Source organism: Nanorana parkeri, unplaced genomic scaffold (assembly GCF_000935625.1).
Source record: "Nanorana parkeri isolate BGI_ZX_2015 unplaced genomic scaffold, ASM93562v1 scaffold1914, whole genome shotgun sequence".
NCBI lineage: Eukaryota > Metazoa > Chordata > Amphibia > Anura > Dicroglossidae > Nanorana > Nanorana parkeri.
The window spans coordinates 140,714-167,934 of NW_017308182.1; the positions used below are offsets into that span (position 1 = coordinate 140,714).

At 36.7% G+C, this 27,221-nt stretch overlaps 1 protein-coding gene across 1 annotated transcript in view; it reads left to right on the forward strand.

Annotated features, from left to right (window-relative positions):
• COL2A1 (collagen type II alpha 1 chain) overlaps positions 1-27,221 on the forward strand; it is a 65,239-nt gene that overhangs the window by 4,840 nt on the left and 33,178 nt on the right. Inside the window, exons 3-17 of the mRNA XM_018572045.1 lie at positions 1,251-1,267; positions 1,632-1,664; positions 1,761-1,814; positions 2,652-2,744; positions 8,368-8,445; positions 10,208-10,252; positions 10,345-10,398; positions 11,902-11,955; positions 12,820-12,873; positions 13,924-13,977; positions 14,066-14,119; positions 14,537-14,581; positions 15,156-15,209; positions 21,348-21,392; positions 22,507-22,560. Of these exons, the coding sequence (XP_018427547.1) occupies positions 1,251-1,267; positions 1,632-1,664; positions 1,761-1,814; positions 2,652-2,744; positions 8,368-8,445; positions 10,208-10,252; positions 10,345-10,398; positions 11,902-11,955; positions 12,820-12,873; positions 13,924-13,977; positions 14,066-14,119; positions 14,537-14,581; positions 15,156-15,209; positions 21,348-21,392; positions 22,507-22,560 (788 nt within the window). The remainder of the gene's footprint in view (positions 1-1,250; positions 1,268-1,631; positions 1,665-1,760; positions 1,815-2,651; positions 2,745-8,367; positions 8,446-10,207; positions 10,253-10,344; positions 10,399-11,901; positions 11,956-12,819; positions 12,874-13,923; positions 13,978-14,065; positions 14,120-14,536; positions 14,582-15,155; positions 15,210-21,347; positions 21,393-22,506; positions 22,561-27,221) is intronic.

Sequence of the window (27,221 nt, forward strand, 5' to 3'; positions counted from 1 at the left end):
CTTCACCATAGTGGAGTTTGGAGTGTGACTGTTTGAGGTTGTGGACAGGTGTCTTTTATACTGATAACAAGTTCAAACAGGTGCCATTGATACAGGTAATGAGTGCAGGACAGAGGAGCCTCTTAAAGAAGAAGGTACAGGTCTGTGAGAGCCAGAACTCTTGCTTATTTGTAGGTGACCAAATACTTATTTTCCCCCATAATTTGCAAATAAATTCGTTCCAAATCAGCCAATGTGATTTGTCTGGATTTGTTATCTCATTTTGTCTTTCATAGTTGAGGTCTACATATGATGCCAATTACAGGCCTCGCTCATCTTTTTAAGTGGGAGAACTTGCACAATTGGTGGCTGACTAAATACTTTTTTGCCCCACTGTATATATCTATAGATATATATATATATACATTTTACTAGTACAGCACTGTACAAGAAAATCTAAGTTTTATACTGTTTAATTAAAGATTTCACTAAAGTAGGAATAGTACTTTGTCCTTTATTTGCCTTATGTTGAAACCACAGGTCTGTACTTCTGCGGTTTTGTTTGGCAGTCAGACTGGAAGCACACAGAGCACAAAACCACGTGTAGCTATAAATATGAAAGGCATATTAACCTATTCATGTCATTTGTTTAAAAGGCAGAAGATATATAATCACTGGGGATCCCTTTTTAAAAGCTTACCTGCACAGCTAGCACTGTGATTGTAAACAGTATTACCTATGATTACAAGCTCATGCGGTTAATGAGCTGTATCCTTGCATTCATACAAGATGTATGATTAGCAGTGCTATGTGAAGGTTTAATTAACATCTGTGATCATAATAACCATTGTTTGTGTTTCTTTGTAACTAACAATTTCCTCCTTACCTCTAGTTTACCTGTTCATGTAAAACATTGCAACTAACAGCCATTAACTAACCTACTTTCATATTTTACCAAAAACAAAAGCTCTTTTCATTTTTGCGCTGACCTGTGCTTCAGGGCTCTGCAAGCAAAAATGTACAAACATGTAGCACATCCACTTGTCATGAAAGCGTGTGCTGGAACACTGGTTTAGTAGCGGAAGTCCTGTGTGTCATGTGATTTAACACTTAACTTCTTCAAATGAAGAAGGCCTTTTTTGTATCTGACTTTTGTGTACGTTCTGATCTCTCTGTTTAATTGTAGTGTGTCATGTTTTGTCATGCCTCAATATAAATGACTCCATAGTGACAATTTTTCTTTTTTTCTTCACTTTTCTTCCAACAAACAGGGAACAGTATACTAAAGGTAAATTATTTTTTACTTAATGTAGAGATTGATTAAATGCAGATTATGAAATATTATAGAGAGCCCCTTCAATGGTATAAAAGTGGAAAAAGGATCCAGTGATCCAAAATGTTAAGACATTATTTGTCATGTATTATCAGAAAATGTAGAGCATTATAACTATGATTGTCACACAAGTGCTGACCCAAAGCCATGTGGTAATCACTTCTGTTGTACTGTGATACGTCTGCATTATATTAAATATACTCATTTATATAATTAAGTTAAATAAGGATGTTTATGGTTGCCCTATGAACATATACTAATTCACCTAATATTTTGATCCTTGCTCATTTAATTAACACTTTCCTGGTTGATCTTCTAGGGACAGAAAGGCGAACCTGGTGACATTAAAGATGTAAGTGCTTTATGATTTTTTTCATGCTCTGATATATTCTTTCTTAGCTCTCCCTTAATTGTCATCTTATTATTATATGTTATTGTTGTTTATTAGGGACCTTCTGGTGAACAAGGACCAAGAGGTGATCGTGGAGACAAAGGCGAGAAAGTAAGGAAATAGATATATAGGGCCACATGAAATAGACACAGATGACTAAATAAATTAGTGGGTTGTTTAGTGGGTTGTTATTTTACCAACAGTTTAGATGTGCAGGAGGCAAGACACCAGGCAGAAATTAGGTCCAATATATATATTTAAAGCAGGAAAGAAGATCAAAATCAAAATGTTATTGTTTTAATTAGACTTCTTATATATGTAAATGTGACACTCCTAGTGAATCGAAACAGTGTATCAGTCTTGTGTGAATAAGAAATAACAAAACATTATAATATTTATAGCCTTCCTTAAAATGTTTGAGACTGTCTATCTCATATGGTTAGCCATCTTTATTGGCATAGAAATAATGTGCCTGTCTTGCCCAATGCCCAATGCAGTGTTCTATAAAAAGGAGGAGGGATAAGTCATCCTTGTATGACTAAGTAGTGTTATACCAGTAGAATAGGACAAGCTATTTTTAGGGATTACTTTATAAATTCCTAAGCAACATGGATTAGATACATTGTGTGATAGGATAATATAAACTACTTTAAACTTATACCACATGTATTTTTGTTTTACTGGTCTGTCATAACTGCAATCCATTATTCATTGTCTGTAAATATTGCATCCATGTAGCATAACTGTAACACAAAGAGACATATTTATAAAGCAGTGAATATGAATTTGACCACCACATTACTTATACCAAACATTCACCACCAGTGAATGTTTGGTATAATTAACATCCACTGCCCTTTAAATATGCCACAATGTGCCCATAACAAATTTTAAACTGTCTAGTCTTGATGACCTGAAAATAATGTGCCCATTTTATGTGCCATTAAGGGTTCTCCCGGACCCCGCGGAAGAGATGGCGAACCCGGTACTCCTGGAAATCCAGGAACCCCTGGCCCACCTGGACCCCCTGGCCTTGGCGGAGTAAGTAGGCTCAGCTCTGACACCCAGCCGTTTCCACAAAGCCACAGAGTTCACATTGCAGGGTCATATCAGTCTGGGACATTTGCTCTACATTGCTAAACCAACCTGACAGTGCTGAAAGACTTCGCTGTTAGAAAGTAGCTCATAACAGTCACTCTTTGTAATCAGGCAGTTTGTTTGCATTCCTCTGACACAAAATATCTTCTCTGCCCAGAAAGTTTTTTTTCTTCTCTGGCTGGACACTGTACAAGCAGATGATTGTCCAACTGCAAACATAGACAGAGATGCCTCATCATTATCACAAATGTGAAAACCCCAATGTGGATCAAAGTCATGCAACTAGACTTGCTCACATTAGTAGAATTGCTGGCTTTCACAAGGAACTAGAATTACACATTTTTGTACAGTATAGCAAATTAATGTTTTTAAGATTTTTTCAGGTATTTAAAAAGGGTAACAGAACACCTAAGTATATACAACGATGTTATGTATCTCTAACAAATGCTTTTAATCAGTGTAACTGGCTGCATTTGGTGTGCACAGATGCATTATATATTAGAAATGGAAAAGCAGGTTGTTTACATAATATAAATCAATCTAGAACCTGCAGTACAGCTAGAAAATGATCTGCAGTAAAATTCTGCTAAGTAAAAAGCCTTTCAGAGTTTCCTAATATGAACTGTGGAAGTATAAGTTCACCAGCCAAGAAAACCTTACACTGTATTTACTTCAAGCATCCAATGATGTCATGGGAAGGTTGAGGGTTTACTTACCTGGAATTATTGAACAGTAAAGTAACAGTACAAAACAAAAGTTACCCATAAAATTGTGAGTTTAACACAACTAATAATATATAACAGATATATCTACAATTGTATAGCACATGGATGCTGAATGCTATCTTACCAAATCTGGTCACATATGTGCATGCCTATATCTGGGGCTGGACTTACTGTTAGGCTCAGTAAAGCTGCGCCTACAGGCATCAGTGGCAAAGAGGCAGCTTTGTATAGTTATAATGCAAACATTTTCTCACCATAATTCATAGAAGAGTAATATGATGTACTTTTATTTACACACTGTCACAATATTCTAAGCCTGGAGTGGAAAAGTAAAGCAAGAAAAAGTTATTTGCAGAGAAAAATAAATGATCCTAGCACAGGGGTATGGCTTTCGTGGCCTAAGGTTGTGTACAGTCTCAAGTGATGGAAATCCAGCACTGGCCATATAAAAAATATAGATAGTCTGGTGGCCAATCAGAACTTCCAGATGGTACAAAAAGGAGGACTCCCATAATGTCTGCATTACTTAACAGGTTAGATCATTACATGGCTGAATTTCCATGTCACCTCTACAACTCGTTGGCCAGAGGTATAATTTTTGGCCCCAAGAATATAATCAGATATTCTAATATTTCCAATATTCAACCTAAATATGAGCAGCATTGATTTAAAACAGACTAGAGCAACCTGCCACCTAAAACTCTAGTTGTCATAGAACTATGAGTCCCAGCATATCTCATTTTCTCCCTAAACGTTGCAGTTCTTCCTCAACTGACAGCTTAATCAAATCAGTCCTAAACTGAAAAAGAAATATACTAATGTAGTGGTACTGTACAGAGCTACACATCACTGCCTCTGTATCAGGCTAATTCAATGGAGGCAATGTAAAAAGAATGTAGTAACCTATAGATATCAACCCAATTGCTCTGAACAGCAATCTGATTGTTATTGGCTACAGCACTTTGTATATAACTGCCTTCAGCACTGTTTTATTACTTAGGCCTGACAGAGATTAAAAAGTAACAAGCATAATTGTTGCATCATTAGAATTTTTAAATATGTTTTAATAGGAAAATAATTTTAAGAGACACTGTTCAGATATGACCAAACAACACGTAATTGGAAATAAAGAATGGTCTTGCTTATCAAAGATCACGAAGAATTAATGTGTTAAAGAACACTTTTCCTAAGAGAAACATGGAGGCTGACCTCTTTTTTCACAAATGCTAGTTGCCTGGCTGTCATTCAATACTTTTCTTTTTCCTCACTAACCAAGAGTAAGTATACAGATAAGGAGCTCTGACTTTCCTAATCTGCATCCTTGTTCACGGTCACTGACTTTAAAGGTATTAAAGTGGGCAGTAAAATAGCCAGGCAATTAGTATTTTTAGAGTGTGGTCAGGAATGACGGCCATCATGTTTTACTTAGAAAAAGATTACTTTACTTTAACAGCACAAGGTAACCTAAGCTAGGTAGATAGAGTTGATTTACTAAAGGATTACCTTTTTCACTGATCTCAGTGATATTCACTTCAACCATCCAATCATCTGCTTAGGAAATTCCTGGTTTTTTTTCCATTTCCTTTGAGCATGGTCAGGTCTTCAAAGTGAAAGATTCACTTGACTCCAATAAGTTGTTTTTTTTTAAATGCACTTTAGTTATATATAATTTGACTTCCTCATAAGCACAGATATAAAGGCTCTAAAGACAAAGGGGTTCACTTATAAAAGTTTCACCCAGCTATACGTATGGAACTAGTGCATCTAAATGGTAATGGTGAGTATAGGAATTTCCTGGAATAGGAAATGAACCCAAAATTGTCATTGTCAGTGGGCTCAGAAACCCAGAGCAACCAGTTAGAAATCATGTTTTATTGTTCCATCTAATATTGGTTGTCGTGCAGCAAATGGAGCAAGTACACATTGATCTATAACAGGACATTAGGAACTTCCTAGTACAGTAACCCTACAAAAAATATTAACTAAAATATTAAATATTTTGAGAATACTCTTATTACCAGCTGCTTTGATAGTATATCATTTATCTGTAAAGTTTTTTGGGAATTAATTCCCCCCCCCAGGCTAATTGTGCACTGATCACTATGGCTTATAGAGAACTCTGTGATCAATCCGTTTTTAATTTTGAAACATTCATCACACAATGAAGCAAATATCCCTTTTCAAATTTCAGTTTATTAAAAATAACATATAATCCGTACAAACATACACAATACTATTAATTAGGGGTGTAACCATGTATGACTGCTGTACATAGATACAAATAAGTCCCATTTAATAATGCAGGAAGCTGCAAAAAAACTAGATACAGATCTGAATTAGGGATGTTCAGATACCAGTTCAGATACCAGTGCTGATACTTGGCATTTTCACAAGAACTACCAGGGTTGCAGCAGTTACAGCTGGGACCGGGCTCTGGTGCTCCACCACTGTCCTGAAATAATTAGTCTGTATTGTTTTAGAAAAACTGTCACATGACACTAAACAAAAATGTATCAGTACTTGTATCTGTGAGTACTTGGAAAAGTATAGGTACTTGTACTTGAAAAAATGGTATCGGTGCATCCCTTATATATATTTATAAAACAAAAATCATACATTAAAACTGGGATTCACAAATCCCAGGAGCTCCATATGTTCCTTACAAATGACAGCTGCCTCCTAACGTTTGAATTTTTCTCTAGTCTAGTCTTGGAGCTGGAAAAGTATCTGTACTTATACTTGTACTTGTACCGAGTATGGTATTTGGTATCTGAATATCCCTAATCTGAATACTGTGGACACAAACATGGTCACTTTTGCATGCCATTAAGATACAGCTATAAAATAAGTTGATGGACTGAAGATTTTATGTAATCCTTCAGGAGATGAAAAACATTTTTAGTTTATCTTTTTTATGAGCCAGCTGAACATTGAATTCATGCTTTCAGTGGACCTGGGCTTACAGGAGGAGAGTTCAGGAAGGGGCAGGACCAGTATGAGGACCTTCCTCAATAGTATAAAGTGCAAACAGAAGCCAGGGTAGAGGTACAGAGTAAGGCTTATAAAGTGTTGTCACCTTCCTTATGCCATATAGTGCAGCCAAGGGGGGTATTACACATTAGTAAGTGCATTGATTTGCAAATAATTTGCAAAGTAGACATTCCCATGTGTATCAAGCTTGTGGTAAACCTTTTAGCTCTATTCTTCTACCAAAAGATATGTGCAGGTTAATGAAACAAATGGAATCCTGCCTACCCTTAGAGAGACTGTGTCACCTTGCTCATTCAGAACAAAGTAAATGGGTCTGTGTAAAGCCCACTGCTTAACCACCTTATACTCACCACTCCAGTGCCCCCCACCACCACCACTCTTTATGTCATGGCTGCCGCTGCAAAATACCTGGTGCTTTTAAATATGAGGGAACATGTAACCTCATCCAGTGATACTGTGTCTGGGCCCTAACAGCCAATTACTAGGTCCCAGCATTGTCACATGATAAAGGGAGTAACATCATGTGGCATTGGCAAAAGAAGAAGGAGTAGTGATGGAGCAGTAGAGAGGTGAATATAAAGTGGTCAGGAGGTGAGTTTTATACAGGCCTTGCCACTTTGCCCTGAATGGGCAAGATGCCAGCGTCTCTCTTAGTTTGGCAGCCTAGGTCTTGACCTTTCTGTGAGTATAAGGTAGTTTGGTGTTGAGCTTTACATGGACGTGGTCACTTTGCCCTTAATGGGCATGATGGCAGGGTCTCTTTGAGTTTTTCAGCCTAGCTCTTAACATTTGTGTGTGTATAAGGTAGTCAGCTGGTGGGCTTAACACCTTGTCACTTTGACCTGAATGAGCATGATGGCAGGGTTTCTGAGTTTTTCAGCCTAGCTCTTAACATTTGTGTGAGTATAAGGTAGTCAGCTGGTGGGTTTAACACCTTGTCGCTTTGACCTGAATGGGCATGATGGCAGGGTCTCTGAGTTTTTTAGCCTAGGTCTTGACTTTTTTGTCAGTATAAGGTAGTCAGGTGGTGAACTTTACACAGACCTTGTCACTTTGACCTGAATGGGCATGATGGCAGGGTCCCTTTGAGTTTTTTAGCCTAGGTCTTGACTTTTGTGTCAGTGTAAGGTAGTCAGGTGGTGGGCTTTACATCTTGTCACTTTGACCTGAATGTGCCAGATGGCAGGGTCTCTTTGGGATGGCCAGCTTAGGTCTTCACCTTTGTAGCCTTTAATTGCCTTTTATTGAAACACAAGGGAATTTACTGACTGAAAGAACGTACTGCATTGAAAGAAATATGCAGGCTGCCATTACTGAACTTTTGTTCTGAAAATGCAAGTTGTCTGGTTGTCATGCAGATTCACTGAGGCTGAGTTACTTATGTCGTTGAGAATATTAACTCATTAAAGTAAGTCAATATTTAATCATCCACTCATGTGAAATGCTAACTCCTGTACACTTTGAAAACCAATAACATGTAGATGATATAAGTAAAGAGGAATTAGATTTTCACATTATTGGATAATTTAAATGAATGTTCCTGCAATTTGTTTAGTAATTAGTAATTTCTTAAAAGAGCATACATTTTAAGAAATACAGAAGTTTCCAGTCTTCAAGACATAAAACCTGTATAGGAGAGTGGATAATACTACAGAGAAAGCTTGACAATTGTCTAACATATAAACTGATATCAGTGTTGCAAGGATTTCCTATAGCATTCTTGGATTTGTGCTGTGTATGTAAACATTCCATGATACAATTGACAAACTGTTTTAGATGTTGCAATTAAAACAATGCAAGGAATGTTGACTTGTGTTTGTAAACTCTAATGGTGATGTTTGTTTCTGCAGGGCTTTGCTGCTCAGATGACAGGAGGCTTTGATGAGAAAGCTGGTGGTGCACAAATGGGCGTTATGCAAGGACCAATGGTAAGAATGTCACCTGTGCCTATTGCCTGTGCTTTGTGACAAAACCACTAGGACACTAAGACTGGAGAGAAGAAAATGAGTGACCAATCAAATTTTTGCCAGCAACATCTACAGCTCAAAAGACATAACAGTATATCAAGAAAATTAGAATATCAGTAATATGCTGTTGTATTTCCAACAGTGTTTCCATTGACTGAAAGGTTACACCAGAATAGCTGCTGAGTCCAGAGTAGATGGAAACAACTCTGCTTTTGTGTTCATTTTATTTCTCCAGTATTAATGCAAAAAAATCTCAACCACAAATAGAGACTACTGATTGTAATTATCCTGAACAGACCAACTAGAAGAACAAAAAAACACAAACATTGTGCATCACTACAAAGAAGGAAGCGAAGCACATGTTGCATGTGTTATAAACAAATATACACTTATGTGCTGTTATATTAAAGACATGCCAAAAACAGCATTGTTATTATAATAGCATTAATATCCACTATGTTGCTTTGTATACACACAGCAAATAACAGGAACTTGTACTTTGCACATTTAGAGCAAAGTAATAGGTTTGTTCAATATCCTGCCCTGCCGGGTCCCTTTTTCCTTAATTACAGCTGCTTAATTACAATTATTTCTAAGCTAATAGTCATGTTTCTAGCAAGATGGGTCATAGTTTTGGTGTTTGACCTTGCTCTTTGTATCGCATTTTGATTCAAGCTGCTCATTGCCTGTACTATTTTATCACTGTTTGGTGATTGGTTTGGCTTTTTGTCTGTATTATGTTATTTTTAATAACTAAAGATTCAGCAACAACAAAAAACATATTCTGCCCTCCTGGAGGCCCATAGTACACCTTGTACCTCCAGTTATGGTGGAGCATGGGTATTCTCCTCACATGAGTAGTCAGGCACCAGGCTTGAGCACTGTTACGGGAATGGGGTTGGGTCCTTAGCGCTGTGTAAGCTCCAAGCTTTTTCTATCTTGAACCGTGGATGGGAGGGGAAGTGCAAGGAAGGGGTCAGTAGTGAAGAAAACAGGCTTTTTAGACAAAATGATACTTTCAGGGCAAAGTTTGTGTTAAGCTTTTAACCATCTTTTATTATTACCTTTTTTTAGTAGACATATCACAGGTGTTACTTAGGCAAGCCATGACTCCCCAATTACTGGGACTTACAGTATAGGAACTCAGCAGCTGACATTAGATGCCTACCCGTGTTTCAAAGAAAAACATTTTCATTATCTGTGAATAGACAAGAGCAGCACATTACAATTACCACAATGTCTGCAGTGCCCCAACAAATGGCCAGACAAACTCGTAACAACTATGCATCTACCCAAATTAGACACAATTACTTTAATTATTTCCTTTCCTAAGTAAGCCGTTCATAAAAAAGAAATCAATAAAAGCAACCACAGAACTGTAAACATAATGCAGGATTTGTTTAGAGCTGGACGGGGCCGCTCTTAAACACGCAGACATCGGCCGCTGCTTCATAGAATGCACACAGAATTCCTCCAGGAAACGTCTACACTCTAGCCTTTCTTGGCAGGCAGTAAATGAAATCAAGAACTGGTAAACATGGCTGCTGTCCAGCCCAAAGCCTCTAAGAAGCTGTGCTAAATAAATATAGATGTGTTGCCGAGTAAAAACAAAAAGCATACAGTTACATACCAGCAGTGCAATACAGAAGGCCATTGATTCCCTTTTTTAAATAAGGCTTCACTATCTAGGTTATAATTTAATCATGTTTTATTTATATCATAGGGCCCTATGGGACCTAGAGGACCCCCTGGACCATCAGGTACTTCTGTAAGTATATATGTTATGCTAATGTCATCATATTATGATTTCATATATCAGGCTACTGATTTGCAGTTAACTGTGATTTATTTTATTTTTAGGGACCTCAAGGTTTTCAAGGAAATCCCGGTGAGCCTGGTGAATCTGGTGCTGCTGTAAGTAATATATTTATTTTATATAGAATAAAACCTAAAATTCTCAGTTCTTTGTGCACACAAGCTATTCAAGTGTTTCTAAACCCAGGAACAAAGATGTAATACAGTATATTGTAGCTTACCAGTCCTTAAATGTGGGGTCTGCATTACTTTTCTTTTTTAAGGCACCTTTTCCTTTATTTTTACCTAGTGATCCTGCCAGTATCACACTTCCTGTTCAAGGGTTGACACGCTCAGTCCCTGTACTGTGTCTATGGAGGAGCAGCATTGTCACCCTAGGACAGGAAGTGTGTAGATAAATGCTGTGTTTAACAGACCAAAGGGGAGAAAATAAGAGGAGTGTATTGTTAGGGTTTACATATACTCAAATACATCCATAGGTAAATACTATAATACTGCCAAACTTGAACAGACCTCGATCTAGACCATATTGTATTGACATTTCAGACTGAAAAGAGGTCGGTCTGATTTATACCCATCCCGCAACACCCATGCATATATACATACCTTCATAATAAAATACATCTTTAGTGTCAAGTTTTTTTTTATATAGGCAATGTAGCAGATATACTCTGTTACTGTATAAAATCTATACAGTTCTGAGCAGACAAAATCTGGAGCAGCTGTGCATGTCAACCAATCAGCTTCTCTTTCATTTTCAACTCTTAACTGAACAAACTAAAGAGAGAAGCGGATTGGTTGCCATGGGCAACTGCTCTAGATTTTGTCTGCTCCAGTTTTGATAAATCCCCCCACAATGTATCTTCAATATGATACCACTTTCAGACATACTGGATCAATATTTAGTAAAGTACATACTTTTGTTCTGCATTTCTTTATAAATCTTCACCTAACATTAATCCTTTGTTAGCCATCAATTACAACTCTGCTAAGAAATATCATGTCTTTGCTCACAATGTACAGGGATAAATACATATGTTTTATCTATTGGCCATTTTTATTATTTTATGTGATTGGAATCTTGTCACACAATTATGTAGCAATCTTCAGTATAATTATTTCAGCCACTGAGCAAAGTGCTACTGGTGACACCTTGTCTGCTTTCGTGATTATATATAAAGTACATTTTCATGGAACATTTAAGTTATGGCTTCAGCATGAGATCTGTACCGCATGGTCTAAATGGCAGACATATACTGTGAAGTGATGGCTGTCAAATACCGTGAAACTTAATGATGGTGTCTAGGTGTTTAAAGTGAGCCATGCACTGCCATATCACACAGAATCATCGGATAGTTTTTGCTCAAATATTTCTTATCTGGGAGTGAAGAGTGCATTATTTAGCTGCTTGGGATTTTAACTAGCTATATTATAATAGTTTGTGAACAACTTTTATAAACATAACAGATAAATATGTCTTATGAGTAGAAAGTAAAAATGTTCCAACCTCCGGACAGTAGAGGGAGCACTTCTGCCCAACTTGTGATATCGCTTAAAGTTTTGTTTAATTTATCTCAGACTCTTGTTTTGTTTTTTGTTTAGGGCCCTATGGGTCCCCGTGGTCCACCCGGCCCTGCTGGAAAACCTGGTGATGATGTAAGTTTCATGATTTTGCATGTTTGTTTTTCATAAATTCCAAAAATATGTAATAGTCAGGGCGCCTATACTTAGCATGCAGTTGGATGCATAAGGCCTGATATACAAAAGTATGTTAATTTCAAACATCCAATCATGTGAAAGAAAAACTCTATATTTCAATTACCTTGCTCATAGAGGAACTGCAAAATGGTCCCAATTATATGCCAATGTGTGTAGCTTTTATACCAACAAGTAAACCTTTATACCATTGTAAACCTAATCTGCCAACAGAGACCTTACGGCTACACATAGACATGATCTGTAAAAACAGGTAGCTTGTCTGAAGCTGCCCACACATGTTGTACAATCTCTGTGATACCTTCTTTAGATTTTCCCAAAACTAAACAATTCATTCAATTGATATCCACAGCAAACCCTCATACTACATATCTGTTGGTAAATATAATTGAGACTGTACTAATAGACTCAAACAGCCTGAGAAAGATCATATTTTAAAAGGTGTTATACAGGTCTGGTAAGCACTATTATATCAGTATAAAAGACTCCCGAGGGCGATCGATATCTGGCTGTACAGATGTCTGATACCTGTCTGTGTATACATTTATTGCACAAACATTAATTTGGTATTCTGTGTGACCTAGACTCCAGCATGGTTGCCAAATGCTTGGCCTTCCAAACTGACCAATATGACAAACCATATATGAACAATGAGTTGGCCGAGTTGAATTAATTGATACCAAAAGATAATACCCATTGATATAGTCAGTTAATGGTATAGTAATAATCTTGTGGACCAACATGGAATAGAACTATAGAATTAGAAGTGCTTATCTAAACTTAATGTTTCATTAATTCATTAAGGGTGAAGCTGGAAAACCTGGCAAGTCTGGTGAACGTGGAGCTCCAGGACCTCAGGTAAAAAAATTGTATTAAATTGTGGATAAACGTTAATGAAATTTAGTAAGTTCATCTTTTCCATTAATATATGCTATAACATAATGTAGCATACATGTCTAAGGCCCCCATAGTAGCTATATGCTATTCTAAAATTCCATGCCCAAATGATTTACAATACAGATACAAGGTAACACATTTTATTGATGTGACATACTTAGCACAAATATAAGATGAAGATGGCAATTGGAAGAGCTGGTGGACTTGTTTGACAATGCTTTCAGAAGGCCCCGTGATGGACATTTCATTAGAGACATGTGCCATAAACCACTGTTGAAAGATGACATGACATTATATATGGAATATATTATGGTACGCTGGAGGACCATGGATCCTGCTGTGGTAAATTGTGGAGATAATTAATGGGAGTAACAGAATTTTCGTGGAATTAATCATGTTGCACTGGATGAACAATAACACTGTTAATGAAAAATATTATTACTACTACTGCAACAATGCTTCAAATTATGGAGACCTTCATGCCAGAATGTTGGAGCACTGACCCCATTATTGGAAAGCATTATGTTATGAGGTTGATCAGTGATCCTCCTGATAAGGAACATCTTGCCCTTCTTGTGGAATACCAACATAATAACTAGAAGAAATTACATCTGACTAGTGGAAGACTGATGGCATTTATGGGGGTACAACTACATTATTACCGTAAATGGAAACTGATGGAACAATGATACAATGAAAGATTGAGAATGTCCTGCTCATGGAACACCAAATCTTTATTGGAAAATACTGTGTCCTGTGTGGGTTGGACTAGTATTTGATAATGCCCCAGGAGTGGAACATTCCAACTATGACCTTAATCTAGGTGAAATTGTATATATAGTAAACCAAGTTACCTGCCATGCTACATAGCTACATAGTTACATAGCTTTTAGAAATGACCAGAAACTCAACTTATTTTTTTTTAATTTTTTTAAGAAAGCAATGTGATTCTTAGCGATTTGAATGTATATTTATTATTGTAAACATAAACAAATCTTATTTATTTTGTAGGGTGCACGTGGATTCCCCGGAACTCCTGGACTTCCTGGAGTAAAAGGACACAGGGTTTGTATTAAAATGCATTAACATTCTTGTCTACAAGTAACTGAATAGGAACCTGTATTATAATAATATATGTCTAATTGAATTGCAGGGTTACCCAGGTGTGGATGGCACAAAGGGTGAATCTGGTGCTGCTGGTGCAAAGGTAATGAGCCTAGAAATTACATTTTTTTTAACTATTCAGCAGTTTTACTTACAGTAGTACACATAATTATTGATCTGATTCTAATGGATAATGTTGTATTCCAACACATAGAAATATTCTTAGAATATGCAAGTTTTTTTTTTAGCATACATTGCATGTTCCCAGAGTTGGCATCATGGGAGGCAATAGTAAGTAATGCCTCCACAGAATTAATCAGATGCCCCCTCGACATTTCCTTCATATAGCATTTCTTGTTATTTTTTTCATACTAACCCATTAAAAGCTGCCCACACAAAGCTCTGGTTGTTCATACTATATTGAAACTATAATTTTGGACATAGTAGTGGTAATTATTTAAACTTCATGATAAGAACTCCTAGTAATACAAGTCCTTTAATGATTTTTATATTCATATAGGGTGAAGGTGGTTCCCCTGGTGAAGCTGGTTCTCCTGGTCCAATGGTAAGTTAACTGTTCTTTCACATGACCCACTCCTAATGATGGCCTTTTCACACTCTCTATACATATATAATAAATATGCAAATTGATTACTGATTCTGTTTACTGATATATGATGTAACTGGGGGTTACTCCTTCCAACAGCAAAGTGGAAGACCCCTGTATTTATACTCTGGTTATAACCAGTGGTCAGAAAACCCATCAATTAGCCTTGCACAGATTTGTAGAAAGTGGAAAGCCAATTTAAATTGTGATATAGCTTAGGGGGCTTATTTATTCAACGATGAAAGGGGGAAGACTGAAAACCATTGCAACTAGACGTTACCATACTGCAGTCAAACCTCTACAACATGGGTTTTGATTGGTTGCTGTGAGTATTGCAATTATTGCTTTGCTCTTTGCACTGTACTATAGTAAAAGCCAACTGTAATTTATTCAATTACAGTATATTTAAGTACTCTGTAGCATTGTATTTAATTTTATCTTTATGACCTGACATTTTACATGTTTACCCTTTCAAGACAAGTTTCTGCTCTTCAGATAAATTAGAGACCTAAAAAATGCTTTGATTTTGTAGGGTCCCCGTGGTCTGCCTGGTGAGAGAGGACGTCCTGGATCTTCTGGTGCTGCTGTAAGTATTAATTAAGGAAATGACACTGGAAGTCACTCTGTAAGAGTATATGGTATAACTGTGTTCAGTATGTTCTTTTTAGGACACAATGCTGTATAGTTTGGGGGAAAAAAGCCTTTTAGAAATTAGGGGGATGGTTCATGAAAAGCTAAACTTCATTAGTTGCTGCAGAAACCAGCTGTACTTGCTCAAATTTTAATGAATCACTTCATAGATGTAACTAACACACAAATCAAATTACTAAAATAAGGGCAGACGCCAAAGCTGTAAAAGATACATATATATGGTAAGGGAGCGTATATTTGCTAGTTTATTCAGTATGGCAGTGTCCAGAGAGAACAGGCCAAATAATAACATAGCATAATGGAAATATGAGCATGAAAGTCTCACATAAGCATTATGAAATCAATGGACTCACAAATTACAGTCTTTTGACCTGGGTTTGTGATTTGTTCTTACATATTAGGGCTTATGTAACCCATTTTATCTATATTTGGTGTACTCATCATGTTTCATTGATAGAAAACTGAAGCAAAAGGACTTGCCCATGAAAATAAAAACAAGTTTAAGTATGTCCAAAATTGGATTTAATTTGCTAGTGGTCATTTAGGTGATTTTTAGTTTTGCTTCCGTTTTCTTTGCTTCAGTGTTTTGTATCCAACCAATTATATGGGCTACACCATGAATGGAAATCAGTTATTAAAGCTTAAAACCAAAGTTTCCCATTAAACCCAATAAAATTAAAATCTAATTTTCTATCCTGCAGAAAAAGTGAAAATCTTGTTGCTATGGGCACCAAGAAAATTCAGGCTTTGGTAGGACCCAGTAAAACCCTAAAAGTAAATGATTGCTCTGCCCACAAAATGGCTGCTTCCATTGTTTATATAAAGACTACTACAATTTACTTTAAATGAGTGAAGTCCAAGCCGCAGTACAGTCATTGTTTTCATAGTACCGCAGTTACATTTGACATATTTTGCAGTGAGCTAGTCTTGGATTACAAGTGGTTACATCTTTGAAGTTACATCTGTGAGAGAAAAACCTGACATGACTTGTAAAAAGAAAACAATTAAGTGTGTGGATAAGGATTATATTTTACATTGAATGTGTCTCCTACATGTGCAGGCTAGCCACTGGCATGACAATATGTGTTTATTCACAGTGTGAATATAAATACTGTCTGAGATGTATCCAGTTTGAAACAAATCATTGTACTGGTTTAAAACAAATCTCGGAAACAACACAGATAAATAAGAGAGATTTCCTGTGTAAATAAACATTAAAGCATTTATAGAAAATAGAAGTAATCAGAACTCTTTCTAATCCCCTGAAGCTTATAGGTCAGAGCTGAACATTCTCTTGTCCCATGCCTGACTATGTGTGGATGGTCTCTGTTTAGGCTTGTTTACAACATTCCTATCTTACCTGGGTTCACATCTGCCCTCCAATAACCTTCAACAATAACACTAAATTTAAAAGCTACAATGTACTGCGTTGACCATTCTAACATAAAAGCTGCTCTTGCAGGTAAAAATACTTTACCGGCTTCAGGAAAATAATGGATAGTGTCTGAATTAAATGAAATTATTTTAGATCTCTTTGTTTAGAGAAGGAGTAAGATTAAAGTAGACCTTATAAGATACATTTGTGCTGCAGGAGGTGGCTGGATCTTTTCCAGGTTTTGCTATAGATGCATTAGCAAAGCTTGAACCAGGAGAGATGAATGGTACAGTGACCCCCTGTGGGATGATAGTTGTAGTTACAGGGCACACAGATTTACCACCATAGCCATGCAATGTAGAGCAGAAAACATTTGGCCATGATAGTCAATTCGACCACATATATGGAGCTTGAATTGACACATTGTCCACCAAATAAATGCACGTCCAAAGATTTAATATAAGTGTGAATAAATAATGCACATCTTGCATTGCAGCATGCAGGTCTTGTGTCTGCATGACATTAATGTTTATAGTCAGTAACATGCATGTGAAATCAGAGCACATATAGTATAGGGTAGATGTAGTTTTCATCTAGTCTAGTTATCAAGCAGACGCTGCTTTGTCATTCCTTTTCTGGGTTGTGCATGCAGCAACAGCAGGCAGGTATGAAAACAATATGCAGACCTGCATAAAGTAAAATATATGACTAGTTGTTCCTTTTGTTTCCCGTGCCACACTTTGGAGTGCATTGTGGACATGATGTGCAAAGTCAGTAATCCAGCCAAGTCAATCAGCCAGTCCGAATTAATATTTTATTGGCCCAGTAACTGATAAAATATGAAATCGGTAAGATGATGCTCTATTTTGTTAAGTAGAAGCTCAGTGGAAGAAGTTGATGTACTAAACCCCTTCCCAGCCAGCCATAGCTATTATCAGTTTTGATAAGTATGCAGACGGGTCAGAACTTCTGATGAGTTTTTACTGTTGTCTCTGTCCCTGTTGAGGAGATTTCCCATCACTTGCTGTCCTAGGAAGTACTGTCCTGCCATCACCATGGCAGGAAGTGAGAGGAAATCACTCCAATTGGATCAGACAGTTATAAAAATAAAACAAAGGTTCTAGCCCTTTCCCACTGCATATGAAAATGTTGTTGTGTGTCTCCACGTGCAGAGATTTCTCCCTACTTCCTGTCCTGTTCCTGTGACACCCATTCCCAGGAAAGGAAGTGTGGGGAAAGCTCTACATCAGGGACAAAGCAAAAAGAAACCTGAAAAAGATCCTGATACTTCCCCACACTATCAAAAAAAAAGTTAGTCTGGAATTGGACTTCAACCACACCTGGAATATAAATGGTGCTATCATTATAGATACTGTAAATGGACATGCTCATTACAGATTGGATGGCAATCATTTCATGTCTTTAGGTGCTACAAGATTTCTATACTAAAGATAAAAATTAAATAGAAGCACTTTTTTAAACCAGTCAAGTTTCAGTTTCAATGATATGTTATATCCAGCAGTCGTCTAATAAACAGAATCTTTAACATTTTAGGATAAAAAAGCTATAGTATTGCTGCATACTGAAACAACTTGCTTAGACAGTTTAGGCTACAGAAAGCTGGCAGCATTGTCTATTAAAAAGGATTTCTAACAGGAATCGAGCATCTATCGAGGTAAAGAGTTCCGAATTTTATATATTTAGTATGAACAAGCTTCTGAAATGTTTAAATATATTTTTAAAATTTCAATAGTGGATATTTTTATGACTGTTACTCTTTAGATTTTTGACCCATTATCTTTCCAAGCTGTAATTGTGCATGTGCATCATTATCTACCTCCGGTTTGAATTGAAGTAATTAGCCACTTAATACTCAGAAGTGTTCTTCAGTTACTTAGAAATTTATATGATAATAGTTCTAAGAATAGTATGAAAAATGCTTTTTAAACCATAAAATAAAAAAAAAGAGAGTGCTTAAAAGTTGCTCAATTAAATTATCTAAGATGTGCACCGTTCATTACTTGCATGGTTTTTATCATACTACAAAAATATATGAAAAGCAACATAAAATTAAAGGTAGAATTCAGAGAGACTCAAAGATTTAGCCTGTAAATACATTTAAGGGAGACAGTTCACTTGGTGAGGGCTTTTTCATTCTCAGATTGCAGGTAACCTAGATTTGTGGGAGCACCTAATCTTGCTTTTGCAGGCCAGGGATTCTCAATAAAACCCATCAATGTCTGTATGCACTTCAGCCTCCAACTGCACATTTCTGTTTGTTTAGGAAGCTTTTATTCAAGCCCCACCTTCCAGACCCATTATAGAGTACAGGACACATTTAATGCAGATAGATGGCTATCTTGTTGTGGGAAGTTGCATAGGAGAGTAGCTAGCAAGAGGGTGCTATGAAAGCTCCATTCAGTCTAATAATGGGTAACTTTTATAGAACTTGAATTCAATTAAAAATAAGACTTTTTGACTTGGCATTGCAGCAATGTTTCCAGGAAGCCAATAACAGATCACTAAAAGAGTTTACATTTTGCCTGGAGCAATTAAAATGATGTGAAGGCATGTAAGGTCCTCCTAAATAGTAGGTCAAATTAAAGCCTTGGCTAAAAAAAAAATGAATTCAATGTAAACCTGATGCTGTTTTGTCTGCCTTTTCCTAAAGCAAATTTATCCCCGAAAAATGTGGCCTTTTACATTTTTGAAGTTTAGAAATTGGTGCAATGTGGCATTTCTCCCACTGAGTGGCACTATAGAGACATTCTACCTCTGTACGGTCTTTGTGTGTGCAGGTTGCTGCATGCAGTGTTGCCTTTCCACCATTGGGTGGCAGTGTAGAAGCAGCAGCTTTTTCTATCATTTTGAGGTGCAGTTTTATAAACTAACTTTGTATGAAGGGCATGCTTTAAAAGATAATTGCTTAAGATAATTGCAAATTATTATTATTATTGTTTCTGATTTGGTTTAAATGTTTTAGTGATTTTTTTTTTTTAATAATAAATAAATAGCAATTTCACTCTCCACATAGAAGGCACGGTCACAAGAACATATGTACTTTCAAAAGTCAATGTTGTTCCAGTTTTTATTTAATAGCAAAAGTAAAATCAAACATATTTAATTCCCAAAGTCAATTGGCAATGTACTGACTATGCGAATGTAGAAAATCAATTCTCCTTTAGCATTAATTTAGCCTACATTGACTGAAACACTCAAGGCCATTTATGTGTTCTTATAAAAAGCTGGAGTATTTTCCTCACTGCCATCAATGAAATTTAAGCTTTTAGGGCAGGTCTGATGCTGACTGTTAGCTGATGAAAAGTACCTTTATTTCTTATTAAAAATATGTTCATACATGAGAAGGATCTTTGTTGATACAAATGGCATACACTTTAATTTATAATTAAATTACATGAATATTTTCCAGCCAGTGGTACATGATAAAAAAAATGTTTGCCATGTGCAGAGCATATTTTTTTAGGTACGGTTTTATCATGTAAAAATATTGGTGTTCGTTGTATACATTTAGGGTGTGCAGGCAGATACTGACCTTTAGGGCTACTGTGGATAAAATAATTACACCAGGTGGTTCTTGGCAAATATCAAATGTTACCAAGGATCGTTATTCAAAAACAGCTACTAATCACTGAATAAAATAAACTTTAATTAGTTTTACATTGAAGAAAGAACAGGCAACATGCCAAAAAAATAACAGTCACCTAAGAGGCTGACATAGGCAACATCAAAGTGAATGATAAGGCCCATGGGGATGTAGAGCCACTGGCTGGGGATTGCTGACTTTCTTGTCTATAGAATTTGAGGGCTGGATCAAGCAGGATCTGGATGGAGAATAAGCTCTCTGCCAAATGATCTGACACAAATTTAAACATTTGCATTAGGTGCCTAGCAGGCATTTCCTGCATTAGCCTTTCTTAGGGGAAAACATTCCCCTCCCAAAGAATGATTCTACCTCCCCCCATCACAGCTTGTGCTTGGGGATGTGTACCATGACTGAGTAGTATCTACAAACACACAAATAGCTCCAAACATAAATGCCAGGTTCAGATGAATGATCTCAGTAGGCACCTTTAGGGGCCCAGCTCCTTCAAAATAACCTCCCTCCCTTTACAAATAGTATTTAATTGTAGTAGCTTCAGTGCGTGTAGCATTAGATATCATAACATACAACAGGTGTAAATTTACAAGCAATATAAATAAGGTATTTCAATGTATGTGTTAAGAAAACATGTTATCTGATAAGTATGATTTATTACCTAGCAGAGTAAACGTTATGCCTTATATACACGATGAACAAATCTCTGTAGGTCTCTAAACCGCAGAATGTAAGGAAGTTAACTGTCTACCTTGAATTATGATCTACAGATGTAAGCTTTATCAAATGATTACATTTTAGTGTATTGCTTTCTTACTTTTTTCAAAATCCGTCATATTCACATAAAAGACAGAAGTGAAATCCCAAGCTAAACATCAAAATCAGCTTAGAGTCATGTAACAGTTCAGACACTGCGTATTAAAACTGTATATAACCATTGATAAGGTATGCTTCCAATGGAATAGTCATTTGTAAAACACAGTCATGCCCTAAGATGTTATAAATCTTAGTGGCAAACAGCAAAGCAACTGATGAAGTATAAATGATTGCATCATAACTAAAGAATTATGTTCTCTCTACAGGGTGCTCGTGGTAATGACGGTCTGCCAGGTCCCGCTGGTCCACCTGTAAGTATTGTTTTGTAATATTTTATTTAAATTCCATAATGATTTTACATATCTTTGACACTTTTTAGATAAGGATCTCTCTATGTGGTACCATAAAGGGGTCTCCAGCTCCAAGTTAACAGCATTGAAACCCTACTCTAATCTGAAGATTGTAGACCATAGCAATATGATTTTCCTTCATTAATAATTGGGTTGATTTACTAAAGAAATAGAGAATGCTCACTTTGTTTAGTGAATCAACTGAAGCTTTGTTCATGCCAATCATGAAATCATATGCAAAGGAAATTTCTGTTTTGTTTTTTTAATTCCCTTGCACGTGATTGGGTATTCAAAGTGAACATAGCTGAACTTTATTCATTATGCTAAGAGAACATTCTCTACTGCTTTAGTATGTCATCTCCATTGAGTTATACCAGAGTTCACCAGCAGGTAGAGCTGTAGACCTCGGTCCTGAGAAAACCTGGGCTCTATTGAAATGCTCTACTCTACTACTACAAAACAGAACATTTTCCTTTTCCTAGAAATCCTCTGGAAGGCTCTTATATTTAAGCATGCAATATTTTTATGGCATATTGCTGTAAATAACGAATAACGCATTTTACAAAGTGACTAAAAAGTGTTTGAAATCTCCTAGCATGCTGGAACAATTCTACCATCCATGTGCCAACATTGTCTGGTCAAAAAAAATCCTAGAAAACCATATTAAGCCTGGATAGAAGTCTCAGCCCCTTTAGATGATTGGCAGTCAGCGATAAGGCATGCAATTATTGAATCTTCTTTTACTGATCAAAGACATCATTCTTATGGCAACCATTAAATCTCAGCTGAGATGTGCATGCAGGGATAAAGACTAGAGCAAAGTAACCAAATAATTAAGGCTGTTTATAGTTTGCAGCCATTTTATTGAGATGTAATTGAACATTTGAAGGAAGAGAAACACTGTTTAGAAGTGGCACTTATTTGTCTGCTGGCACATAATTGTCTGATTGGGTACAATGTATGTGTACTGTGCTTGCAGTAGTCTCATTTCCTCTACAGCTGTAAAAATACTTAGGGCTAAACAGCTTTAAGATGTGTCTGCCGACTCTGAATCACAGCTTGTCTTTGTTTACAGGGACCTGTTGGCCCAGCTGGAGCTCCCGGTTTCCCAGGTGCCCCTGGCTCTAAGGTATGTGTTAAGTTACAGCAATTTGTCTGCACGCCGCTCACAGTGACATGTAGCTCTGCAGTAAACCAGACAGCTCAGCTCTAAAAGCGGAGGAAACCAGACAGAATACATTCTTTAGAAGTAAATAATTTGAAATAATAAAACAAAATGTCCCATAGCACTTAAACTGATTAGCTTTCATTATAGCACTGATGTCTTCCCAATATGTAACATTATAGCTGATAGAAATCAGTGGTTTTTATATCGCCCAACTTTCTGAGATGAGGCACATTATAGCATGAAGTTGCAGGAAAAGGTCACACTCCTGTCACACCACCAGTAACACGGACCATGGAAATGAATGCACTAAATATGTTTGGTTTAACCAAAAATTGCTTTTTTTCACCACTACTTTTCCTTTATTTTAGCTCTTCAGAATACAAATGGAAAAATATAAGAGCTAGATAAAAGGTGTAATAAAAAGCCTTTGATAGTAAATAATACATTTTTATAGATATCAGTATATCAGACCAAAAGGAGGGACACCTGAGGAAGAAAGAGGGACAGAGGATTTGGTTCCAAATGAGCGACAGGGGATTTGGTTCCAAAAGAGGGACATTCCCTTCAGATGATGGAGAGTTGGGAACTATAGGTGTCATGTTCAGAATTCCTGATCTGTTATTTGAATGGATGCACTGACAGTGAACGGAAACATATCTGAACGAACACATGTATCAGAAACATACAGGAGACTTAATACTCCATGGATGATTAATACAATGGGGAAATATTATCACTTAGTTAGAAAGTGGACATTTTTTGTAGTGCAAGGTGTACATAAAAGAGAACCTGTGAGGATAGAAATATGGGGGCTACCATTGCTGACCTTTTTAAAGGAATATTAGTTTCCTGGCTGTCTTTGGTTTCAACAATGTCACTAACCCAGAGCAAACAGACAGATCAAAAAAGTAATAATGGAATCAGAATTCCTTATCTGCATACTAGCAGATTATTGCTTCTGAAACTACTTTTCATTACGTGTCATTGTGAGAACCAGGAAGCTAGCATTCTCAGCACAAGCTTCCTTCACAAACCAAAAGGTAAAGTCTAACTGCAATCCCAAAAATTCTGGTAAAAAAATGCTGGTTATTTATCTGGACAACATGAACAAAGCATCTATACGATCAAATGTAAATACGATTAAGCCCAACTTTATTAGGTGAAATGTGTCACAGTAGGTCCCAGGCTTGGACTCTTTGGTCATGTTGTCCAGATGAATAAAGTTCAGAGCTTTTGTATATTTAGGGTGCACCAGTCTTTTCATTTGGAATTGTGCAGTTTGTGAAGCATAGGACAAGTCCCTGCTGTTGTTCACCATACAATTTTCCAGGAAATTGCCCAAATTCAGGGCTTGGGAGCAGTGTACTCCATACTTTTGCACAAAATAGGAAAATGCATCTAGTTAGATTAAAGCTGCCAGTTTGTTAGCAATACCTGGTAATGAAATCAAACTGATTGGTCACTTTAGGCAACATAGGTGTTCCTGTGTTTTGCCATGTCTTGGAATCCTGAAACATACTTCCTCCAATAATACCATAGGATGTTATTGTAGGAAATAGACTTGTTCTAGCTTGGGCCGGTTTTATAAATTCTGAATGAGATATAACTGAATTCACCAATCATTTGTTTATCCAACAGCATGGCTGCCCTTCAGGCCTTAGATACTGTATATGTAATGCAACTTTACAGCCAGGTGTCATATTGTACAAGCAGCATGATAGAAGTCACCATATACAGCGCTGTGCACATTTTATCCACTAGAGGGCAGACATTGTAAAATGTGATCTTGGTAGGAGGAGGCTTGTTCAGTTACTTACAGCATTTCAGGGTAGTTTTCTGCTAGCGTTACCACATTTACTATAAGGGTCCATTATTAGCATAATGTAACATCACTTTAGATTATATTAGATCTTTTTGTTTTTTGTTACGAATGCACCACAGCTGCAATAGGTATTCATTCATAAATACAAGAATTCTCTTTGCTTGAGTTATGTGCATATTAGTGCATATGAGACCTGAACACTTTCTTTAATGATTCAGACTTGACCTTACACCTGGCCAGCTCCTGGTGGACAAATACTTCTCTAAGCACTTAAAAGGATTAGAGCAGAGCAGTAGGGGGCAGAGAGGTTCAAAATAAGGACAAAAAAAAGAGCACAATGAGGTTGGGGAACACTTTTCCCCAAGCCCCTCTAAGTTTTCAGAGAGAACTTCAATAGGAATCTCTGTTATTTTTGGTCTCAAGTTCGTATTCCCAGGAGTCTCCTTTCAGTGGTTACCATAGTAACCAGACAGCACAGGGCCTGGCCTGGAATTCCTATAAACAAGGCCCTTTGTCTAAGGAGACAGGGAATAAAGCATCAGTGCATGAATAAAACAATGACCTTAACAAACTAAGTTCACACAGCTCCAGGAGTCACATAGATATTTAACTAAAAAGATGCAAATATTTTCACAGAAGGATTACTCCTATCTGCATTAGGATAATTTTTCTTTTAAATGTGCAATGCAACACAATGGCCACTGTATGAAGAGTACAACTGAGAACAAACTAGTAAAACAATGTGTGTGCTACCCATCCTATTCACATTATAAAATCAGGTTTATTAATATTTCTACATAGTAGGACCTTTACATAAAGTACCTAAAGGAAGAATAGTTCTGAATGAAATGGAACGTCCGAGAACTGTTCTTCCTTTGCACAATGTATGAGGTCCTGCACTTTTCATCTAAGCAGGAAAAGGGGTCTGAGTCAGAAGCAATACTGACATACATATATACATACTATCGCCAGCATGCCTGCGGACGTTTGACTGATATTGTCTCATTAGAAGGGTAACTATTCTGAGATACAAACTACATAAATCTAACTAAAAACAAATTCTGTGATTGTAAAAATAATTGAATCAGTACTTTGCCATGTAGAAGAATAGACTTGTAGAACAGTGACTGAAAACATCTGAAAGGAATGCCTGTGTTCCCTTAAGCAAGTTCTCTTTTGATTTTCTAATGTGCTCCTTCAACATGATCAGGGATAAGCTGAAAGCATGCTGCAAGCTATACAGACAGTCTTATGTTCAATATGAGTCTCTTTATTTTAGTTCTACCTCACATATCAATACCAGGTCATATTTTCAAAGAAAGAATAGAAATGTTAGCAAAAAAAGTCCTTAAGGTAGTCCAGCAGTGAATGTAGGTTCTAGTAAAGTGGGCCTTAACAGTCTCCAGGGTGTAGATATACACTAGTGGATAACGGCCCCATACTACAGTAGTAGAGTCCTCTATTTTAATTGCTATCTGTATCTCTGCTACACATGATCCGTTACGTCCTTTCTGGTGAAATCATTGTCACCAGTGCAGTAAGTGAGTGGAAGACTCCCTAATGGAGCCCCAGATGGCATAAGAAAACTAGACACGGGTTATAATCCTTTCCCACTCTGCAAAACTACAAAATTACATTTTGGCTGGTCTTACATTTCAGGCAATTAAAGATGCAAGCCTTCAGAACTTGTTGCTATGCTACACTACATGATTCTATGGATGCAGGAAAATGTGCAGATGACTATACACACACTGGTGCATGGTCATCTGCACTGTGAACTTGCTTTGACTAAGATGTTGTGGCTGGAAGCTTAAAACATTGGGGTTGTTTAACAAAAGGCAAATAGGATGTTTACTTTTCAAAGGATCTTTCACTTTGCAAGGGATTTGTTTTCTTAGCTTAGTGAATGAGGTGAAGCTTTGTTTACTTCCTTCACCCAATCACATGCAAGCATAATTGCATGTGACTGGGTATTCTTTGCAAAATTAATTTTCACCACATTCACTAAGATAAGGTAAAATTTCCTTGCATAGTTAACAGCCTATTTGTCTTTAGTAAATCAACCCCATTGACTCCCAGCAGTATCATTTTGGTTACAATGTCAAAAAATACACTTACAAACCAAGTCATTAAGGGGTTAAAAAACATACAAATTGTTTCATTTATATAGCTGTCAAGGGAACTGGAAAATATACTGTACTGCTAAATCTGAAGCAGGATGGTGAACATTGTTCTAGCTCCTTAAGGTGTAATTCACCAAACAGTCACTAGATGGAGAACACGTTCACTTTTCCCACAGACCGTAGGAACATCTTTCTCTGATCATAATAAACCTAAGTGGTCAGCCACAAATCCCAACCACAAGATTACTTTGGCTGCGTTAATATTTTTTGTTATTTCTGTATATTCAGATGTAAGTGATATTCATTTTCATTCAACCTTGTAACAGAAACAAACATTTTGTTTCTGATTCTCTTAGGAATGCAAATGTGGATAAAATGAAACCCAATAAAAACTTACATCATTATTAGTTTTTACAGTCCTGTGAAGCACATACTCATCTGAAAAAATCATAACACATTACAGCAGTGCTAGCACAGGTCTTTAATATTAAAAGTCTATACAGTTAATAATGTATAACATGCGCATGAAAACGAATTCTAAAACAAAGATAGACTTGCTAGTCTAGTCTCCAGCATAAGAGCTGTGTATAAAGTAATATATTTTGGAATCATATGTACATTGAATTATTATTTTAAAAAATGTTCCTGTACAGTAAAAGTACATATTTACTTACATG